At 38.3% G+C, this 21,579-nt stretch overlaps 1 protein-coding gene across 2 annotated transcripts in view; it reads left to right on the top strand.

Moving 5' to 3' along the window:
- CCDC102B (coiled-coil domain containing 102B) overlaps positions 1–21,579 on the top strand; it is a 149,629-nt gene that overhangs the window by 104,888 nt on the left and 23,162 nt on the right. For both annotated transcript variants that reach the window (XR_004970028.1, XM_036322914.1), the window contains exon 6: positions 2,388–2,558. Coding sequence is in view for 1 of the 2 variants with exons in the window: in XM_036322914.1 (XP_036178807.1) it covers positions 2,388–2,558 (171 nt within the window). In the remaining variant the exon portion in view is untranslated. The remainder of the gene's footprint in view (positions 1–2,387; positions 2,559–21,579) is intronic.

The following is a 21,579-nucleotide window of genomic DNA, read 5'->3' as shown; positions in this document are numbered from 1 at the left end:
TTCTCACCATTCTCATCCTATGAATGAGGCAATTCTGTGGGTTTTTATCCCCTCAGATCTTTGACTATCTCTCTCCTCATCCCTGCTGCTAGTTTCTTAGATCCTTGTGTTTGACCTGACTCATTCCAATAGTCTTCTAACTGGTCTAATTTCATTTCACTGTTGACCCATCAGTCAATCTTCTATGCTTAGTCTTATTTAAAATTGCGATATAGTTGACATATAACATTAAAGTGTACAACATAATGATTCAATATCCTACATAATAAAAGGATATATGCAAATTGACTGAACGGCGGAATCACTGGTTGCTGTGATTCGCATTGACCACCAAAGGGCAGACACTCAATGCAGGAGCTGCCCCCTGGTGGTCAGTACGTTCCCACATGGGGATTGCCACTCAGCCAGAAGCCTCTCCAGCCTCTGAAGCAGTGCTAAGGATGTCCGACTGAGACTGACAGCTTAGGCCCTTTCCCCGGGGAGCGAGCCTAAGCCATCAGTCAGACATCCCCTGAGGGCTATGGACTGTGAGAGGGTGTGGGCCGGGCTGAGAGACCGCCCCCCCACCCCACGTGCATGAATCTCATGCACCAGGCCTCTAGTTTATATATATTTCAAGATGATCACTACAATAATTCTAATTAACATCCATCACCATATGGTTAAAATTTTATTTTCTTTTGATGAAACATTTTAAGATCTACTGTCTTGGCAACTTTCAATATACAGTAGAGATTTATTAATTTTAGTCATCATGCTGTACTTTATAGCCTCAGGACTTATAACTGGAAGTTGTACCTTTGACCATGTTCACCCATTTTACTTCACTTTGCCCCACCACAACCACTAATCTGTTCTTTGTATTTATAAGGTGTTTTTATTTTTAGATTCCACATATGAGATCAGACAGTATTCATCTTCCTCTTTGTCACTTAATCTCACTTAGTACAAAGCTATCAAAATCCACCCATGTTGTTGCAAATCAGAGGATTTCCTTTTTTATGGCTAAATAATATTCCATTATGTGTACCAAATTTTCTTTATTCACCATCCAGACTCGGGTTATTTCCATGCCTTGGTTATTGTAAATAATGCTGGAGTGACTTGGGGTGCAGAATATATTTTTGAGATAGTGTTTTCATTTCCTTATGATACATTTCCGGAAGTGGGATTGCTGGGTCATAAGGTTGTTATATTTTAATTTTTTGAGGAACATCCACACTGTCTTCCACAGTGGCTGCACCAATTACATTCCCACCAACATTGCACAAGGGTTCTCTTTTCTCCACACCCTTGCCAATGCTTGTTATTTCTGGTCTTTTCCATAATAGTCATTCTAACAGTTGTGAGGTGATATCTCCTTGTGGTTTGATTTGCATTTTTTAGGAAATTAAAGAAATAACCTTGGATTTTCTTTAAGTTTTATAATGCTATGAGGAACTAGAGGTTATTTTTTATAGTTTTAATAAAGATATTTTCTACAATGATAGTACAGTTAATTTGCATAGAAATTTTTAAAAATGAGAGGCAACATTAGTAATCTGAGGGCAATTAATGTAACCTGTTGATTAATATCTTGTGGGGTGTTGAATATAACAAGACAGGTTGAAGACCCAACCACTTCCTGATAAATTCACTGGTTTTCACAGGACAACCTCTTGCTTAGGTCTCTGAGACACACTCAGGTCATTTCAGAATGGTGCCTGGAATAGAGTGACAGCAGCAGCACAAATCCTATTTCTTAGGGAACTAATTAAAAGCAGATAGTCTGCTAATTTTGAGTACATATGCTGACTTAGCAGATGAACAACTCTTCTTGCAGTTATTTTTATTATATTTTATTCTGCCCTTATAGAGATGTGATTTCTTCCTTTGGAAATCATACATAAAACCTAAATTTGCATAACCTGGGAAACCAGTCATTGACTCAAGAACATGAAGAGCTGCGTTCTCACCCAACCATTGGCTCAATGATTGAGCGTGGACTCCATGCACCAAGAGATCTCTGGTTGAATTCCCGGTCAGGCACATGCCTGGGTTGTGGGCTCCATCCCCAGTAGGGGGTGTGCAGGAGGCAATCGATCAATTCGCATCCGTGTTTCTATCTTTTTCTTCCTCTCTCTCTAAAAATCAATTAAAAATATATTAAAATAGTTTTAAAAAAGAGCTGCATTCTCTTAGCCACTTCAGCCACCTGCAAATACATTTTCCGCTTATGGTTATGCTAATCATCACATTTCATTGCAGAAATATAGAGTTACAGATGAAGATATGCCTCATCTGAATTCTTCCTGAAATGCTTTTCTCCTTTGTCCAAAGAAGTTACTATTCTTCTGACTTTATGGGAGTGAATTATAAACAATGGGATCCCTGCTTTCTCTTGATAGGAGCTGCTGGACCTTCAACACGCCTACTATAGACTCAGCAGCCAACACCAGGCAAAAACAGCAGAGCTGACTCTTGCCAACCACCGAGCCGATCAGAGTGCGGCTGAGGTAAAGAAACTGCAATTTGGAGTGGAAGAACTAAAACAGAGACTCAACCAAAAAGAAAATAAGGTACCTTCTACATCAACATACACTAGATAGCGTCAAAGTAGCTCTTCATAGTATATAGAAAGCATTTTTCTCCTCTACTAACAGAGGGCTTTAATTGGGCTAAAAAATTTACATTTTAAACACCAAAATCAATTTAAAAATGTAACTGCAAGGAAAAAAATATTATCTAGATAATGTGCTCATCTTTGTGTTGCTAAAAGTGTATTTTTATGCATGCACTAGAGCTTTTCTCAAAGCTTTATAAATAGCCCAAGTAAAAGCAGTGAATCACTGTGGTAGGAATTGTTCAAGTTTATTGTGTACACACCAAAAAGTTAGCAAACTGGGAGCATTCAAACCCAAACAGGGATGTATTGTTATCAAGCTGCTGATAGAGCCCAGAGCAGGGACTATTTGTTCTTCAGTGATTGGTTACAGTGTGGGAATTTTCAGTGGTTACCTCCTATTGACCTTGGGAAACAGTTCAAGTTCTGCCTAGGATGTCCAGAGGTGTAAGCAAGAAATGACCAAGGTTATGTTGGTCTTGAAAAATAAGCTAAATTAGACTGTGTCTGTATGACTACACTAGTTCCGTCTGCTCGGGGAACCAAAATGGTTGGTCTTCATTTGGTTTTGATTTCAACAATTCAAATATGCTTCAGCATGGGTACGCGTGCACACGTGTGTGTGTGTGTGTGTGTGTGTGTGTGTGTGTGTGTGTGTGTTTATATATGGGCACAGTATCCCTGAGGCTTGGTGTTTTAAGCTTTCAGCCTATATATCAGAGAAATGTTATATTTGTAATGATTATATGTTATGTCACATATTAGGATATATATTCTCTCCAGTGCTCTCTGGTGTTTAAAAGAACGAAGCCCTCTTGTAGTGTTGTGTAAGGTCAACTCGTTAATGGCTTATGGAATATTTAAGAGGCCTCAGTGTGATGTCCTTAAAGCACGCCTGCAACAGGTAGGTGATTTCAGCTACAATTACAAACAGCAAAGAAATATTTGTTTTGAACAAAACACAGTCCCATCTGTCAGTGTGATTGTGAGACCGTCACCGCATGGCAGCAGTTACTTCAGGTGGTATTCTTGTTCCTGCACCTGCTCCTGAGGCAAAACAAACAAAGCCATTAGTTCCCTGGTTAGAAAGACTATTTCAAGACAATGCCAAACAGTTGGAACTTTAAAAAATTAAACTGAATTACTATTCCAAGGGGTAATTAAATAACAGAACACATTTTACATTTGGAGGGTTAATTTTTAACCAAAAGTATTCCAGTCAAGCAAACTACATTTTCTTCCCTAGTAAGATTATATAAAAGCAGAAAGATTTGCCTAGCGAGGTTCCTACGTTGTTCCCTGCTCTTCCTGGCCCCTACTTTTGGGTGGGCATTTGATCCTTAACGTGGTTCTTTTTATGAAGGTGTATATGTACTTTTTAATTGTGTGCATGTACACTGGGTGGGACTGTAGACCAGTAAGTCAGAATAGGAAGATGGTAGGAAGGCTCAAGAGAATGGTTCTAGGTTTTTATGTTGTCATGGCTATTTATTCCTGAGAATGGTTTTAATATGCAAGTATTTGTTGGACATGGTGATAACTAATTCTCTGTGTTTGCCAATATAGTCTTTAAAAATTGCTTGGGACTGAGCCATTGGCAAGGAAATGATAAAATTCTGTAGGGTTCAAGGGCTATGAAGCATTAGTTCCCAAAGGGCTGAGTCAGCAGTCTAATCATGTAATTTTTAAAAATAGCTGTGGTATCTGTCCTGTTTTCCCAGCACCATTTATTGAAGAGACTGTCTTTACCCTATTGTATATTCTTGCTTCCTTTGTCATAGACTAATTGACCATATAGGGGTGGGTTTATTTTTGGGCTCTCTATTCTGTTGCATTGATCTGTATGTCTGTTTTTATACCAGTGCCATTATGTTTGGATTCCTATGGCCTCGTAATATAGTTTGATATCAGGTAGTGTGATACCTCCAACTTTGTTCTTCTCTTTCAAAATTGCTGCGGCTACTTGGGTTTTTTGTGCTTCCATACAAGTTTTGGGATTATTTTTTCTAGTTCTGTAACAAAATGCCATTTTTATTCTGATCATTTCTCTCTTCTACATAGGTGTGTTTATTGCAATTTTCCTTGCCTTGTTTTACTATAGTATATTCGGTGTGTTTGTGTGTGTGTTGGGCGGGGGGGGGGAGTGCATTACTTGTCTTTTGAGTATATAGATTTCTGGAGCAAAAGAATACATTTTGAGATCTGATATAGATATTATCATTAGATATTTGACTTTCAGACCAGTGCTGAGATTGGAAGATGCTTGGGTAATTTTTCTTGTGGAAAGGGTAAAAACTGTTTAATAGGTAGGGAGGAAGTCAAATAGTTTGTGACTAAGAGCATATATTACATTATATTGAGTGAGTGTGCATGTGTGTGTTTTGATACTTGCAGCCCTTTTCTGTGGGAAGAATATAGTCCCAAACTAGAACAGTGGGCATGGTCCTCTGATTTGACAAATGAAATTTGTGCTGCTATTTAGTAGAACCTTTTAGAAACATAGTTCCATATAGATAATTATTTAGATAGATTTCATATTTGATGCCTAGAAGTAGATGTGTAGAAATACACATTCAACATACAGAACATTTCAGTGTTCTTTATATTCAATCAGTTGGTCACCAGAAAGGACTGGCCCAAAGCACTCTTAACTAGTATGGGTTTTGTAATCTGGATTATTTTATTGTAGTTGTCAGATCTCCAGTTTTTCTCTGATAAAGGTCATCACTATTTTGGGTGACTGGGAACGAAATTTTTTTTTTAAAGGTTCTTATTGTTTTTAGGGAAAGAGAAAGGAAGAGGGAGAGAAACATCGATTGGCTGTTCCCAGCACACCCCCTACTGGGGATCAAGCCCACAACCTGGGCATGTGCCCTGACCAGGAATCCAGAGACCTCTTTGGTTCATGGGTTGACACTCAACCACTGAGCCATACTGGTCGGGCAGAATGAAATATTCTTCATGGAAATAAGATTTTGCATTAGATAGCAGCCAGTATTTTCCCAATTTGACTTATTGTTGAGAAGCCAGGAAAATTCTGCTGAGCCTTTTAATTTCATACTAGCAAATTCTTCACATTGCAATTAGTTAAAATTAATTTAAACTGAAAATACAAAGTTTCTAACTCCCTCAAGTCAACAGATTTTAAATAAATAAAAAAGAGATATTCTCTACTGCAGAAAGAAAAGATATTTTGGGGCCATAAGAGAAAACCCAGGGTCTTGTTTAAAAAAGCAAATTAGAAAAATTTCTCTTTTAGATGACTTGCTTTTCTTTAAGCAAATTGTTTTTAAAAATTTAATTTGATATATATTTGTTAGAAGCTAAACATTCTTTTGTAATCATTTCTTTGAAGTCTTTCTGAGATTGTATATTACATTATATAATGACAAAATTTAACTGGAACTTAATTACCATAATGCAGCACCTATTACATACATATCCACATTAAAATACCAAAATAACTGACTACTTCAATAAATATGGTAGAGAAAACAGTATAATGAATGATATAATAATGCAATAAGCAAAGCTGTTACAGACAGGACAAATGCAACCTAAACTCACAAATGTATTTCCCTAGCACATAAGAAGCAAGGAATATAATATAAACAATTACTAAGACACATGGTGTTCTGCACTATAAAATTAATATCAGGAAGGCTAAAAGACAAAACAAGATGAGGTTTGCTGAAGAATCTTTTAAATTTTGTAAACAATATCACATCACATAAGAAGGAAAAATAAAGGGAAAAGTTAACAATTACTCCACCATAGTATATTATTTCAGTATACTGATTTCAAATACCTAGACAATTTTATGCATAATTGCAGTCATCATTTACAAAAAATATACTCTACTTTGTAAATTACCATAGCTAGTTTTCATGTTGCTTTGTAGTTTCATAGTTGGTTTTTTGAGGGCTTGTATAATATTTCCTTGGATATAAGTTTATTTAACCAATTAATCTTCCCTGATTTAAAGCCATTTGGATTTTCTTTTCCCAACATAATTCTATGTGATTACTTTTATTTATAGACCATTTTTCACCATTGGAAAAAAAAGTTTAGTATGTGGAATTCTTTGGTTAAAAAATATGAATATAATATGATTCTTTATATAGGCAGTATTACCAAATTTCTATGCTCCTCATTGATAGGTCAGATTGTATAAATGTTGATGCCATCAAATGTCAAACCTTAACCTCATCTTAACTAATGCAAAAGCATGTTAAATATTAAGTTATCCTATCTAATAAAAGAGAAACTTGGTAATTGGCGTACGACCACTACCCTTCCCATTGGCTAATCAGGGCGATATGCAAATTAACTGCCAGCCAAGATGGCGGCCGGCAGCCAGGCAGCTTGAAACTAACATGAGTCTTGCTTGCTTCAGTGACGGAGGACTCCAACGTTCCCCGCCTGCCGCTGCAGGCCTCTGAGCTGGCAGTTTGAAACATAGTTACAAAAATAGAAGCTAAACAAAACCCCAGAAACCAGCTTTCAGCTAGCCGGGATCTCAGACCTGGAGTTGATACAGAGTTTCGATTGTAGAACCTAAACAAACCAGATACCTGCTTTCAGGAGCGGAGGCCTAAGAGCTGGAGCCTCAGAGCTAAAGCTGGCTCAGAATAAAAAAAAAAGAAAAAAAGAAAAAACAAAAAAAGGAGCAGTTGGGAGCTTCAGTCCCAGCCTGAAAACAGCCCTCAGCCCCTCACCCAGACTGGCCAGGCACCCCAGTGGAGACCCTCACCCTGAAGGGTGTGTGACCAGCTGCAAACAGCCATCATCCCCTCATCCAGGCTGGCCAGGCACCCCAGTGGGGACCCCCACCCTGATCCGGGACACCCTTCAGGGAAAACCAGCCAGCCCCCACCCATGCACCAGGCTTCTATTCTATATAGTAAAAGGGTAATATGCCTCCCAGCACTGGAATCAGCAGAGCCGCGAGGCCTCCCGGCGCCGGGATCAGCATGACAGGGGGCAGCACCCAAACCCCCTGATCGCCCTGCGGCTCTGTGTGTGACAGGGGGCAGGGCCACAACCTCCCTATCAGTCCTGCCCTGTTCCTGACAGGGGAAGGTGCCCCAACCCCATGATCGGCCCTGCTCTGTGCCTGATAGGGGGGAGCTCCCCAACCTCCTGATCGCCCTGCGGCTCTGTGTGTGACAGGGTGCGGCGCCCCAACCCCCTCCTCCCCCCACGGGCCCTGCTGTGTGTGTGACGGGGTAGAGCCATAACCCCCCCATTGGCCCTGCCCTGAGTGTGACAGTGGCGGCGCCCCAACCCCCTGATCGGCCCTGCTCTGTGGGTGATAGAGGGTGGCACCCCAACCCCCTGATCCACCCTGCTCTGTGCGTGACAGGTGGGAGCTCCCCAAACCCCTGATGGGCCCTGCTCTGTGCATGACAGGGGGGAGCTCCCCAACCCCCTGATGGGCCCTGCTCTGTGCGTGACAGGGGGGAGCTCCCCAACCCCCTGATTGACCCTGCTCTGTGTGTGACAGGGTACAGAGCCCCAACCCCCCTGATGGGCTCTGTGAGTGACAGGGGGCAGTGCCCCAACCCCCTGATTGGCCCTGCTCTGTGCGTGACAGGGGGTTGTGCCGCAACCTCCCCATCGACCCTGCCTTGAGTGTGACAGGGGATGGTGCCCCAACCCCCCAATCAGCCCTACCCTGAGCGTGACTGAGGGTGGCATCGCAACCTCCCAATTTGCCCTGCTCTGTGCATGACAGGGGGCGGCGCCCCAATTCCCCAATAGGCCCTGCTCTGAGCCCGACCAGGGGCTGCACCTAGGGATTAGGCCTGCCCTCTACCACCCAGGAGCAGGCCTAAGCCAGCAGGGCGTTATCTCCCAAGGGGTCCCAGACTGCGAGAGGGCACAGGCCGGGCTGAGGGACCCCCCTCCCCCCCGAGTGCAGAAATTTTTGTGCACCGGGCCTCTAGTCTATATATATATATATAAAAGGCTAAGATGTTAGTGTCCCTCCACCCATCTGACCAGTTGCTATGATGTGCACTGACCACCAGGGGGCAGATGCTCAATACAGGAGCTGCCATGACACACACTGGCCATTTACAGAGAAACAGCAGCATGGACCTGGTGCTGACAAAGCAACACTTGGCTTCCCCCAAGTGGGACACAAGCCCCACCACTACCACAGAGCAACACCCCACCAAATCGCAGCTGATGCTGCTGGGACCCCATGGCACACAATGCGTTCCACAGCCCAGCCCGGAAACAGTGGCTGTGGGCGGTGGGTAATGACATCACGTAGCAATGCCTGGCTTCTTCTGCCTAGTGACTAGCCTCCTTGCAGTTTCTTCAGCCCAGGAACACAACTTGCTTTATAGCCAGGTGCAAACATTTCACTCTGTAACCAAATATCTGTGAAGCATTTTCCCATGCCTCATCTCATTTGATACAAAAGTCCTGAGTAGGTAGATAAGAGACTCGGTGAAATCCTATTTTCATTAGCCGGAAAACGGAGATTTAGAAAGCTTAGGAACTTGACCCAATTGAAAAGAAGTAAGAAATGGTGGACCTTGAAAATGACTTCAGGTTTTCTCACTATGCAGAATATAGTCAAACACGGCTGCAGTTAAATATTTTACCCTTTGTTCTCCCTGCACGAGTTACAATAGTAATAATCTGCTTTGTGTTGATATTTACTGCTGACAATTACCTGAAAGAGAAGTTAGGGTGCTTCACTGAGCTGGAGAAAGTTTAGCTAAATCAGAAAGCAGGTCTAATTAAGCAAGTTTATTCTATATCTATAAAAGTCTACGTTGCATGCGCAATACATATAAAGCTCTCACTAGCACCAATTGCATGCGTGTGTTTCGATCTGTCATTGTTCATCATGAATTTGGTTGACACTTCTATTATAGAGAAAGGGCGAATAGCGATATTAAAATATTTCTTCTAATTAATTTCCTTTCAATGTGCACGAATTTATGCACCAGGCCACTAGTTTATAAAATCACTTGAGTTGCTAGTTGGATTTGTTTGGAATTTCAGATTATTCCTTTTGCTGAACTCCTTCCCCTTAGTGTAATTCAATACTCAATCTTGACTTTTCTCAGTTTTTTAGTAATAGCTTCCATAAATGAAAGAATTTTCAAAATAGTGGATTTTCGTGTTACAATAAATGTAAGACATGGGTAAAGAGTGGCTAGCCTGGAGATGTCCCTAATTCACAAACCATGCTATAGCGGTGGAGAGTTGGCATATAGTAATTGCAAAATAAAAGTTCTATGGCAAGAAGACTCACCTACCTGTAAGATGATGTTCAGGCTTTAAGCAATTCATGGATTTCTTCCTCAAAGTAACATTTATTGATCTAGGTGCTCAGTAAAACTCTCTATATAAGATTATAAAAGATAGATAAAATAGAGTCCTAGTTATACTAGGGTTTAAGTCTAATGCAATGATTTTCTAACCTGGCTGCACCATAGAAATAAATGCTTTGGAAGATTTAAAAAAATATTTGTATTCAAATCTCACCTCCAGAATCTGAGTCAATTGTTATAAGTGAGGCTGAGCATGTGTATTTTTTATAAGCTTCTCAAATGATTCTAATGTCTAATCAAATATCAGAACCACTGGTCTCATGAGAAAAGGCGGCAGCCACCATTAAGTCCAATTCACAACTTTGGTCCCCACTGAACACATATATTTGTGATGACAGATATTACCAGTGGAGCATAAATAAAATGGAAAGCTGTTGGAATTGTAGTTGGTACCTGTTAGAATTATAATACACAAAATTAACATAATAAGTCTTCTAAAAATTCAAGAGATGAAAAACCACTTACTGGTAAGCAGAGCTAAAGAATAAGATACTATTGAGCCCTAGCTGGTTTGGCTCAGTGGATAGAGCGTTGGCCTGAGTACTAAAGGGTCTCAGGTTGGATTCCAGTCAAGGGTACATGCCCGGGTTGTGGGCTTGAGCCCCAGTAGGGGTGTGCAGGAGGCAGCTGATCAATGGTTCTCTCTCATCATTGATGTTTCTATCTCTCTCTCCCTCACCCTTCCTCTCTGAAGTCAACAAAAATATATTTTTTAAAAAGATACTGTTGGGCATTATAAGTTCACATCCAAACTTTTAGTGTTTTGCTAAATGCATTGTCAATGTGACTTCACACTTAGCAATTATCATTTTATTATTACAGCTTAGCTCATTCTGGCCTCACCTTTGAATGCCTTCTGGTGTCAAAAAGGTGAATCTTTTCAAAGTCTGATAAATGGGAGAAACACTTTGTTTAAGCCCAGAGAACATTAAAAACCAGCTGTTAATTTGGATAATTAAACAACTCTTTCTTTGGAAGGACACAGAAATCCTTTCTTAGACCTAAATATATTTTGGCAAAATCTTAATTTACACTGTGCTAATTTTAAGATTGTGAGAATAGCGATAGACTGAAATTCACATTTATCTATGAAAAAAATGTGGTAAGTGTTTCAGGTAAGATTAAAAAGAAATAACAAAGAAAGAGGCCAGCTGCCAGTTCACATGGGGACACAGGCACAGGCCACAGACCCAAGATCTGAATGGAACTGTAGAAAGCAGCCCAGTTCATCTAATATTTATTGCTTCCTAACTTCTGTGTTAGGTGTCAAAATATACTTGGGTTCTTCATAAGAAGAAGTTTTTAGTGTAGCAGGGGATAGTCAAACATAAATGTGTGTATTTAAATGTAAGTATATGTTAAGATGGTGGTATTCATAGGGTTCCCAGACACAATTTTCCCTGTTTCTTTTCCTCCCATTGCTTAAGGGTATTTGAAGTCATGTGTTTGTTTTAATTATTTATTGTCTGACACCCCTTCTGTCTGCACCTCTAACAGTGACAGAATTCCATACAGCTGCCTCTACCATGAAGACACCATAGGCACACAACATGAACAGGAGTCCAGGATCCCAATTTTTGTATATTTCTGATCTAAGTCATTCTAATAATGCCATTCCACTTTCCGTGCATGATTTGAAGGTTATCCTTTCCTGCAGGCATTTATCATGGTCTTGCTCTCTCCACTTCACCAACCCACTCCACTGTCCAGTATGTCTGTTCTGCTTCAGGACTTGGTAGCACAGCAAATCCATCTTCTTAGCTCAGACTTGTGTGTCCTTGGAATATGCAGCTTGAGAGAGGAACTGAGGGAAATCAAGAAGTTTGAAGATCTATGGAAAGGTTTAGACCAGGGGTCCTCAAACTACGGCCCGCGGGCCACATGCAAATACAAATCTTGTATTTGTTCCCGTTTTGTTTTTTTACTTCAAAATAAGATATGTGCAGTGTGCATAGGAATTTGTTCATAGTTTTTTTTTAAACTATAGTCTAGCCCTCCAACGGTCTGAGGGACAGTGAACTGGCCCCCTGTTTAAAAAGTTTGAGGACCCCTGGTTTAGACCATAATCTTTTGCTAGTTTTTCCTCTCCTGGCTTTCAGCTTTCTTTGTAAAAGTGAAAATCCTCTTTGGATTTCTGTTAGCGAAACCAGGTACTAAGGTAGGTCTTTAGTGGGAGAATTTCCTTGGGAAAACAAAGCCCTTGCAATACTAATGTAGGTTCTTCCCTAAAAGTGGAGTGGTGTAACAGGAACTTTGGGGAAGCAGGGAATATACTGCTTCATGCTGTTTTGGATTATGAAAGATTTCATAGGAACGCTCTACTTTTGGATAGTGGGGAAAACCTGTATATATGTATACACACATACATGTATATTAAAATATTTTATACATAATGCTTAAAATAAAGCAACTTTCTTTAATCATGTATTCCATTGCTGCTACTACAAAATTTTATTCCCCCTTTTTTATAACACCTTGAAAGAGTTGTATTTGTTATCTTTACAACCTTCATTCTAACCACACCAATGATATTCTGACCACTACCTCTATCCCAAGAGAAATATTGTCAGCATCATCAAAGTTCTCCATAGTTTTAAAACCAGTGGTCTATTCTCAGTCTTCATCTTTCTCAATATATCATAACAATTTGACACAGCCAGTAAGTTCCATCTTAAAGTAATTTACTTAACAGGCTTTTAGAAAAATCAGCATTTCTTAGGTTTCACCTTCTTCTATACTCTTGATCTCAATCTTGTTGATTTTTCTTCATGTCTCCAATTCTACATGTGCGAGTTTCTAGGGTTACCCCTTCAGTTATCTGTGCCTAGCTACACACTCATCCCAAAGGTGATATTTTCAACCTCATGGCTTTAGATGCCATCTGTAAGCTGATAACTCTCAAATTCAGATCTTTAATCCTGCTCCTCTAGTGTATTCTCTTGCACAGGCAAAATAGCTGAGTCATTTTTTTACTCCTCCCTGTCTCCCTCCATATAAAATCAATCCTCACATACATTCATTGACTTCCATATTCCTAACATGTCACAAATATGACCACTTATTTCCAACTCTCATGATTTTCAGTCTTGCTCAAGGCATTATCTTTTGTCTGTTCCACACTAATGCAGGCTGTTAATAATAGGGGAGCCTAGGGACACTTGGAGTATATGAGAACTCTTTCCTTTCCCTTCAATATTTATGTAAACCTAAACTGCTATAGAAAATAGTCTGTTAAAAATCCCTTAACTTTCTATGTGCTACCAGTCCATTAAATTTGTAGTCAATTAAAAATCTGTTATAGTATTTAATTTTAGTGCCTATACTACCAAGATGCATTTACTTTTAAGTACCTTATAAGTATACAAAATTAAATGCTTTGCAGTGGTTCTCAACCTTCCTAATGCTGCGCCCCTTTAATACAGTTCCTCATGTTGTGGTGACCCCCAACCATAAAATTATTTTCGTTGCTACTTCATAACTATAATTTTGCTACTGTTATGAATCGTAATGTAAATATCTGATATGCAGGATGTATTTAGGCGACCCCTGTGAAAGGGTCGTTCGAGCCCCAAAGGGGTTGCCACCCACAGGTTGAGAACCGTTGCTTTATAGCATATTGTCTGTTAGAAGAGTACAGTCTTCTTTGAAAAAAACCTCAACTTAAAAAATATTCCAAAGGGGAACTATAATTGCATTCCTAAGTTTAGGTATATGGTTAGTACGGTTATCTGATGAAAGTTGAATAACAGGTGGCCGTTCGTGATAGCAATTCTTCATAAAATTCCCTGAATATCAGAGAGTGAACAAGTATCTTTTAACAATGCAACATTTCTTTGATGTGTACAGTTTTTTTTAATGAGAATTTCCTTTGTATTATATAAAATATCCATGGTTATCTCAATATAAAATATTTTAAGATGTTAATAGAATTTATTACCCAAATTAAGAAAAATAAGAACTTCAAGGAGCTGCATAATCATTATCTTACCCATGTAGAAAGTCTTATGCTGGCCAATCTGCATGGAAAGTATTCACTCCCTGGCCTAGGTATGGAGACCAAAACTGGAGTATTGTTTTAAAAGTTATTATCCTGTTGGACTGCCAGTAGCATTCATGAATTTTTCCAACCCACTTCCCACTTTATTCATTCATATGCGTTTAAGGCACGTTTGCTTTCATTCATTCACTTATCTAATAGTGCTTTGTGCTGTATTAGTGAAAGAAATCTCTAAAACTATTTACAGTTAGTCTGACATGAACTGGATAGCAACATTCCAAGCTGGGATCTTTGGAAGCATATATTATGTAGCCATCTGAATTATAGGCCTTATGCTCTACTGATTGGATGATGTGCTTCCCATTTAAATGTAACTTATATGCAAGGAGGTATGGGTCAGACATGTTGTACTGTTTCTAGAAACTTTCAGTCAAAGTAAACCAATCATGTTAGGAGCTCATCCAGCATGGAATGTACTCTGTTGGGAAAACATTCTTTAAATCAGCTGTTCTCAACACTGAAGGTCCCAGAGAACCCTTCTGGAGGCCTGTGAGATCTAAATTACTTTCATAATAACTTAAATATTTTTGGGCCATTTTCACTGCATTGACTTTGTATTAATATGCAAAATAAATGGCAGATGAAATGTTCAGTTGGTTCCAGTGACTCAGATAGTAGGCCGCAGTTAGGTTCAAAGAAGGGTGCGAAGACAGTGTTAAATTTTGGAATCTGAATCTTGCTCTACTGAAACAATGCTTACTACCTTTTCATCAGTTTTTACACATGCAGAGCAAGAATTGGATTTCTGTTTTAAGGAATGTGCTTTAAATATCGGTTATCTGTCTTTATGCCATCAGCACTAATGAGTCCCCTTTGGCCTTTGTAATATCATGAACACTATGACTGGAAGTGCTGTGTTGGCATTAAATTAAACTGAAAGTGTGCCAGCATTAGTCTACTTACTCTTTACTGGGAGAGATGTTTTCTTTATATTTCAGTACTGCATAAATCTTGTAAATCATGACTACATTTCCATTTACTATTCCTGTTATTTAAACTAGCTTAACTTGATAATAGGGAGAACCCTAAGGTGATTATAAAGTTATTTTTTTAGTAGGAAATAATGTAAAATAAAATTTAAATATTTTCACTATATTTTAAACACTTGTCTAATGTACCAGTTAACCCCTTTTTTTTCATATTAAGCAATTCAGCTACTGCTGTGCATGTTGGTTATTTCTGATAACAGTAATCAAAATTATTGAGAGGAAATTAAAGTTTCTTGGTGGAGAGAGATCTGGAAACATATGGCTAATTGGACCAGCTACGAAATACTACAAATATTACAGTAGATAATGCAGGAAGTTTGGAACTCAGAAGCTTAAATATAATTCAACAAATAATGAAGGACCTATTTTTAGAAACATTGTACTTTCAGAATTCTTTCTCTTTGTTTGGATCTTCCATAAGAATGTGGCCAAAAACCATCTATAGGTTATGCAGGCAAAAGTCCATACACTAATCAGTGTGTATCTTTTCTTTAAATGGAAGAGTAGATATTTTATTATAAGATTTCCTATTTGAACCTTCTTCATTAAAAGAAGTATTTAGTTTGTTTTGTCTTATATTCTATCTCAGGAAAGAGACCCATAAAAATGCTTTTAGGTGCCTATGAACCAAAAATCTTTATTCAGGAAAGAGAAAGTACCAGATAAGTAATGTCCCTGCATATGTTTTGTCACTAGGCAAATTTAAACCCAGATAAATATTTGTATTGTAGAGCAAAACATTTCTTCTTTATATCATATACTGTTCCTCTTATTGTCCTTTTTAGGGGTTCTCTTCTAAACTAAAAAAATAAAAAGAATATCCTATATAATAAAAGGCTAATATGCAAATAGACCAAACGGCAGAACAACTGAACAGCTGGTTGCTATGATGTGTGCAGAATATTGTGGGTGTTGGCCACAGCGGGATGGTGGAGCAGGTGAGCTGGGGTGCCAGACCAAGGTGGGGCACCAGTCTCTGTCATCAGGGCGAGCCTCTGGTGGTTACTAAAAATTCTTTGCTCCCATATGCCACGGTCCCGCCTGCCGCTTGTACCTGCTGCCCAGCCCAGCACCATCAGCTGGTGCAAGCAGTGGCTGCTAGCCCTGATTGCCCCTGAGGGCTTCTCCACTTCCCCCTGCTCCTGAGGTGCAATCGGGGCAGCAGCTGCCACTTGCACCTGCTGATGGTGCTGGACCCAATCACTCTGCGCTGTAAGTGGATGTGAGTAACGGCGGCGGTGGGAGCAGGGCTGCTGGCTGACAGGGGACTGGGGGCCATGGCAGGAGGGACTAGGCGGGGGTGAAAAGGATGGGCCGAGACCCACCTCTGTGCCTACTGCAGCCTCGCAGTCCACAGTTCCTTTCAAGGTGCACAAATTCGTGCACTGGGCCCCTAGTTCAACTATAATATCCTCCCTTTCCTCTGTGAAAAAATTAAGCATTGGTTCTTTAACTTATAAGTCAGTCAAAATGACCAGTTTTCCTTTTACATAATTTGTATTTCTTATTGTACTGCTTCTTGTATTCTGCTGCTTTATAAAATAACCTTTTCTGTTTCTTTTCTACTTTATTTTGAAAGAAAAAAATTTCTTCTTTGGGATACCTAATAACACCTTGAGCCTCAATTGTAATCAATTAACCGAGAATATTTATTGTTTTTTAATTATTCAATTTGTTCCCTTTTTTGGATATTAGTCATGTGGCTCTTAATAAAAATGCCATTTCTGCTTCCATGTTTTGTGAAAGCATATTTATGACTCACTAGATTGTCACCTCTGTAGATGGACTAGGGTGTGACAGGCCCTGTCTTGATAACTGTGCTAAATGGTTAGAATACAGAGCATTGAGGAGTTTCCAAATCATGTTATCATCAATAAAATAGAGTAGTTTTGTACTGACTTCTCCTGTTCCTAATGCTTAAATTCCTTTAAGAGAATGTTAAAATTTTAATCTATTTTCATCTTTGCTGGTTTTTCTATAATTTCTTTCTTTTTTTTTTTGGTTAAAACAATGAGTAGTAACTGGATTTTTATACCTGCATTCAACAATAGTTGGAGAATAAGCCTTGTGGTTCATGACATGTGATAACAGATTGAAATTTGGGACACAAATGACAATTTCATTTCTTTCATTGAGTTTCATGATGCTGGAATTCATTCCAATATCCAAAGGCAAGGAGGCACAGAGCCCAGTGCTCTCCCAAAGCTTCCTTCTGAAAGCAGACATCTGTTGTGTGCTAACCGAGCAAAATAAAATAGAGGAGGAAGGATTGTTTGTTCTTGCGTCTTTATTAGTGCTCCAGTTTCTCACAGAAGAGAGTGGGAAATACATATATCATATGATGATCAAATACAAGTGTTGTCATGAAAATTAATATTTGATAGTGCTTTGTCTTCCTTTGATGTGAGACAAGCTATTGTTTTCCTCTGTGCAAATGTTTACTTTAGCATATTACTCAGGTCAATGAAACTTGAAGTCAGTTTTAACAAAGACTCACATCAAAACCCTTGGGAGATATTGGCTACAAATTAAATATCCTTACCTTTTGGTCACACATCTTGATATAAGGAGATGTCCTATTGTTGTCTTTACTTTAGGTAAAATTAACACCAATTAAGTGTTCCTTATCAAGATGACACACCATCAACATCTGTAATATTGCTGCCCCACATGATCCAATGGAACCCTTGAGTGTTCTCTCAGCTACAAATTTGCTACATGATATCATTGCTCTGATTCTGCAGTTGCTATGGTACCCTGAACAAATTCTCAGTATTGGTCCCTCAAGGCACAAACTAAGAGTCTCCAGCATTGTAGGATGTCAAGTGCTTAACTTCCACTGGTCATGATGCTAATTTGAGTTCTTGAAAAGAAAAGCAGCTCTTGAACTGGAATAAACTGTTTAATAGAATGCTTTTTATATAAAAATCATATAAGATTATCTTGGTTAATAGATGTACTAAGGTATCATTGTCCATTTATCTATCAAATTCTTAAAGAATATGTACAAGTTTATTATATAGAGATAAAACATACTATATAGAGATAAAACAATGAAATATTCTAGATTCAAGTAGTGCAATTATTTAAGATAACACTAAGAACCTTGGAATCACTGGAATATTCACCTGACTTAATTCTACAGTATCTACAAAAGAATTCATTTTGATTTGGCTTAATAATATAAATATTATAGCAACTGAAATGCCTGCCATACTTTATTTACTTGAACAGCTTTTTTGAGATCTCATTCACATATAATAAATTTCACCCATTCAAAGTATTAAATTTAATTCTGTGTTTTTAAAATAAAATCATAGAGCTGTGCAATAATTACTAAAATCTAATTTTAAAACATTTTCATAATCCCCAAAAGAAATTACATACCTACTAGAGACCTGATGCACGAAATTCATGCAAGAGTAGGCCCTCACAGCCCCTGCTTCGTCTGGAAGGTCATCTGGACGGTCATTCCACTGTTCAGCTGTTCAGTTGATTTGCATATTATGCTTTTATTATTATAGGTTTGCAGTCATGCCCCATCCTCCATTTACCCTCGGCATTTGACAAGCATTAATCTACTTCCTGTCTCTATGGAGCTACTTATTTTGGACATTTCACAGAAATGGAATCATAGAATCTATGGCCCTTTATGATGGTTACTTTCACTTAGTATCAGGTTTAAGAGTTATCCACTATTGTAGCATGAATCAACACTTCATTCTTTTTATGGTCAATTAACATACCATTGAACGGCTATACCACATTTTTTCTTCAGCTGGCTGTATTTGGGGTATTTCATTTTTTTTTTTTTGGCAATTACAAATAATACTGATGAACATTCATATATGAATTTTTTGTGTAGATGTATATAAGGGCCACCAAACTATTTTCTAAAGTGGTGGCAGCATTTTATAATCTCACAAGCAATGTTTGGAGGTTCTAGTTTCTCCACATTTTCACCAATACTTGTTAGAGTCCATCTTTTTTAATTATATCATCCTTATGGAGGTGAAGTGGTATCTCATTGCAGTTTTAACTTGAATTTCCCTAATGACTTAAAGTGTTGGTCTTGTTTTCATGTACTAATTGGCCATTTTTATACATTCTTGGCAGAAATATATATTCAGATCCTTTGCCTATTTTTAATTGAGGTATTTTTTGAGTTGTCCTTTGTATATTCTGCATAGAAATCCCCTTTCAGATACATGATTTGCAAATATTTTTCTCATTATGTAGACTGTCCTTTCAGCTTCTTGACAGTTGTATGTATTTGGAGCATAAAACTTTAAAAATGACTTAGAGGAAGTCTAATTTGTTTATTTCTTCTGTTGCTTGTTTGTCAAAACATTGCTTATTTCAAAATCAGAAAGATTTACTCCTGTATTTTCCTCTAAGAGTTTTATAGTTTTAGCTCTTATGTATCAATTTTTTATCCATTTTGAGTTGATTTTTATTAATGAGTTGTGAGGTAAGCATTCCACTTCAATCATGGCTTGTGGATATCTAGTTGCCCCAAGATTATTTGTGAAAAAAGGTTATCCTTTTCCCATTGGAATTATTGGCATCCATATCACAATCCAGTTGACCATAAATGTAATAATTTCTTCCTGGACCCTGGATACAATTTTATTCCATTGGCCTAAATATCTGTTCTTCTGCCAGTAAAACATTGTCCTGATTACTGTTTTTAGTAAGCATTGAAATTAGGAAGTGTCAGTTCTCTCAATATATGTTTTATAATGTTTTCATACTTTTTTTTGCCAGTTTGGCTCATTAGATAGAGTCATTGGCCTGTGGACCGAAGGGTTAAGGGCATGTACCTGGGTTGCAGGCTCCTCCTGGGCCCAGGTTGGGGTGCATGCGGGAGGCAACCAACCAATGTGTTTCTCTCACATCATTATTTTTCTCTGTCTCTCCCTCTCTCTCTAAAAATCAATGGCAAAATGTTCTCAGATGAGGATTCAAAAAAAAAGAATGTTGAGCTCTACCACAGACTTACCAACATGTGTTCCCAAAGAGAAAACAACACTAAACCTAAAGCACAGCCATTGGAAAAACTATTCTGGTTTCTGGTTATAAAGATGACAATAAAATCTTTGGGGGAATTATTGCTTGAGATCATTGGGAATGAAATTTAGAGCAAACTGTCTCCAGGTTTCCAAAAATGTGAACCTCTGAAATCTGAACCTGTATCATTCTTTATAGAATTACCCAGCCAAACCAATTCACTTATAATCAAACATACCTTTTGCTGTTAAGAGTTTAATGTGCTGATTGAGTTGTCCAGGTGACATATACTCATTATTTTCATTAACCCTCTGTCTACAATTACTTTGCTAAGTTAGCTCAGTAGAAAAGTTAGTTTATACATTTCAAAGGTCAACAAATTATTTCAGTAATTCATGTATCCATTGCTAGCTTCTTTGACATTTCTTAATTGTCCAGTAAAACTACTTACTTTAAATATAAGTACTTGAGTTTCAGTGGTGGGCACACAGTGCAATATACAGATCTCGTATCATAGAAATCTACATCTGAAACCTATATTATCCTATTAACCAATGTTACCCCAATACATTTAATAAAAAAGAAAGTATCGGATAGAAATTTAATAGCTAGTTTAACAAAAGCGTGCAAGCCAATGACATATGTATAAAAGAGGCCAGTATAGACACTAATAAAAAATAATTCTGGTAAATCACAACTACAAGACCACAGAACATTTATATTCTGTTAAGATCACATTTTAATTTGTACTACCTTAGTCATAATTACTTGGAGTCACTGAATTTAAATCATCCAATAATTTCTATGTAAGTAGTAAATAAGATATTATAAATATATAATTATTACATTGGAAAATAATAGGATCATGTACCACAAACTATATACTTAGCAAAATTTCAAAAGGCAACCACTTTCCATCACCAAGAATTTTTAGCAAAATGTGTCTGTTAACTTTGCTGAATTTTTTTTTCCAGGGAAAGAGTACTTTTTGGTGTAATCTTTGATATAATTGTTTAGAATATTTCAGTTCCAATTATAAGTATTTTCCAAAAGCTAGTCTTAATTATTTGAAGTTGGCCAGCTGTCATATGCACTCATTTCTTTCAAAGGCTCTGTGTCGCGTGAATCGGGTTGAGAGAATTTGTGAACAGGAAACTTACCTGAATTTGTGCCATCATTCCTCATTAGCTTAATCACATCCCAAGCTGGACAGATTAGAAAGACACCGAGGGTGGATGCCCTGGAGCAGAATCAGAGCAGATTGGCCAGAAGAACTTGCCAGAACACCTGATGCTCAACGTGTCACTTCAGTTTCTGGGACAGAAATCGGTCCTGTTCATCTGCTAATGGAAAGATGTGTCAAAACTGATTATCAACGGTTTCCAGTTAGATTTCGATACAGATTTGTAATACAAATCACTTGGGATTTATGTGCTGCTATTTGCAATGTCTGACAGGCTTTTCTAGTCTTGTTTTCCTTATTTTTTCTTCTGTTTTGAAAATGTTTATAATTTTAGAGAGAGGGAAATGGAGAGAGAGAAATACATCAATTTTTTGTTCCACTTA

The sequence above is a fragment of the Myotis myotis genome, unplaced genomic scaffold, assembly GCF_014108235.1.
Source record: "Myotis myotis isolate mMyoMyo1 unplaced genomic scaffold, mMyoMyo1.p scaffold_m19_p_9, whole genome shotgun sequence".
Taxonomy (NCBI): Eukaryota; Metazoa; Chordata; class Mammalia; order Chiroptera; family Vespertilionidae; genus Myotis; species Myotis myotis.
Note: the sequence above shows the minus strand (reverse complement) of the source record. Positions and strands in the feature narration are given on the sequence as shown.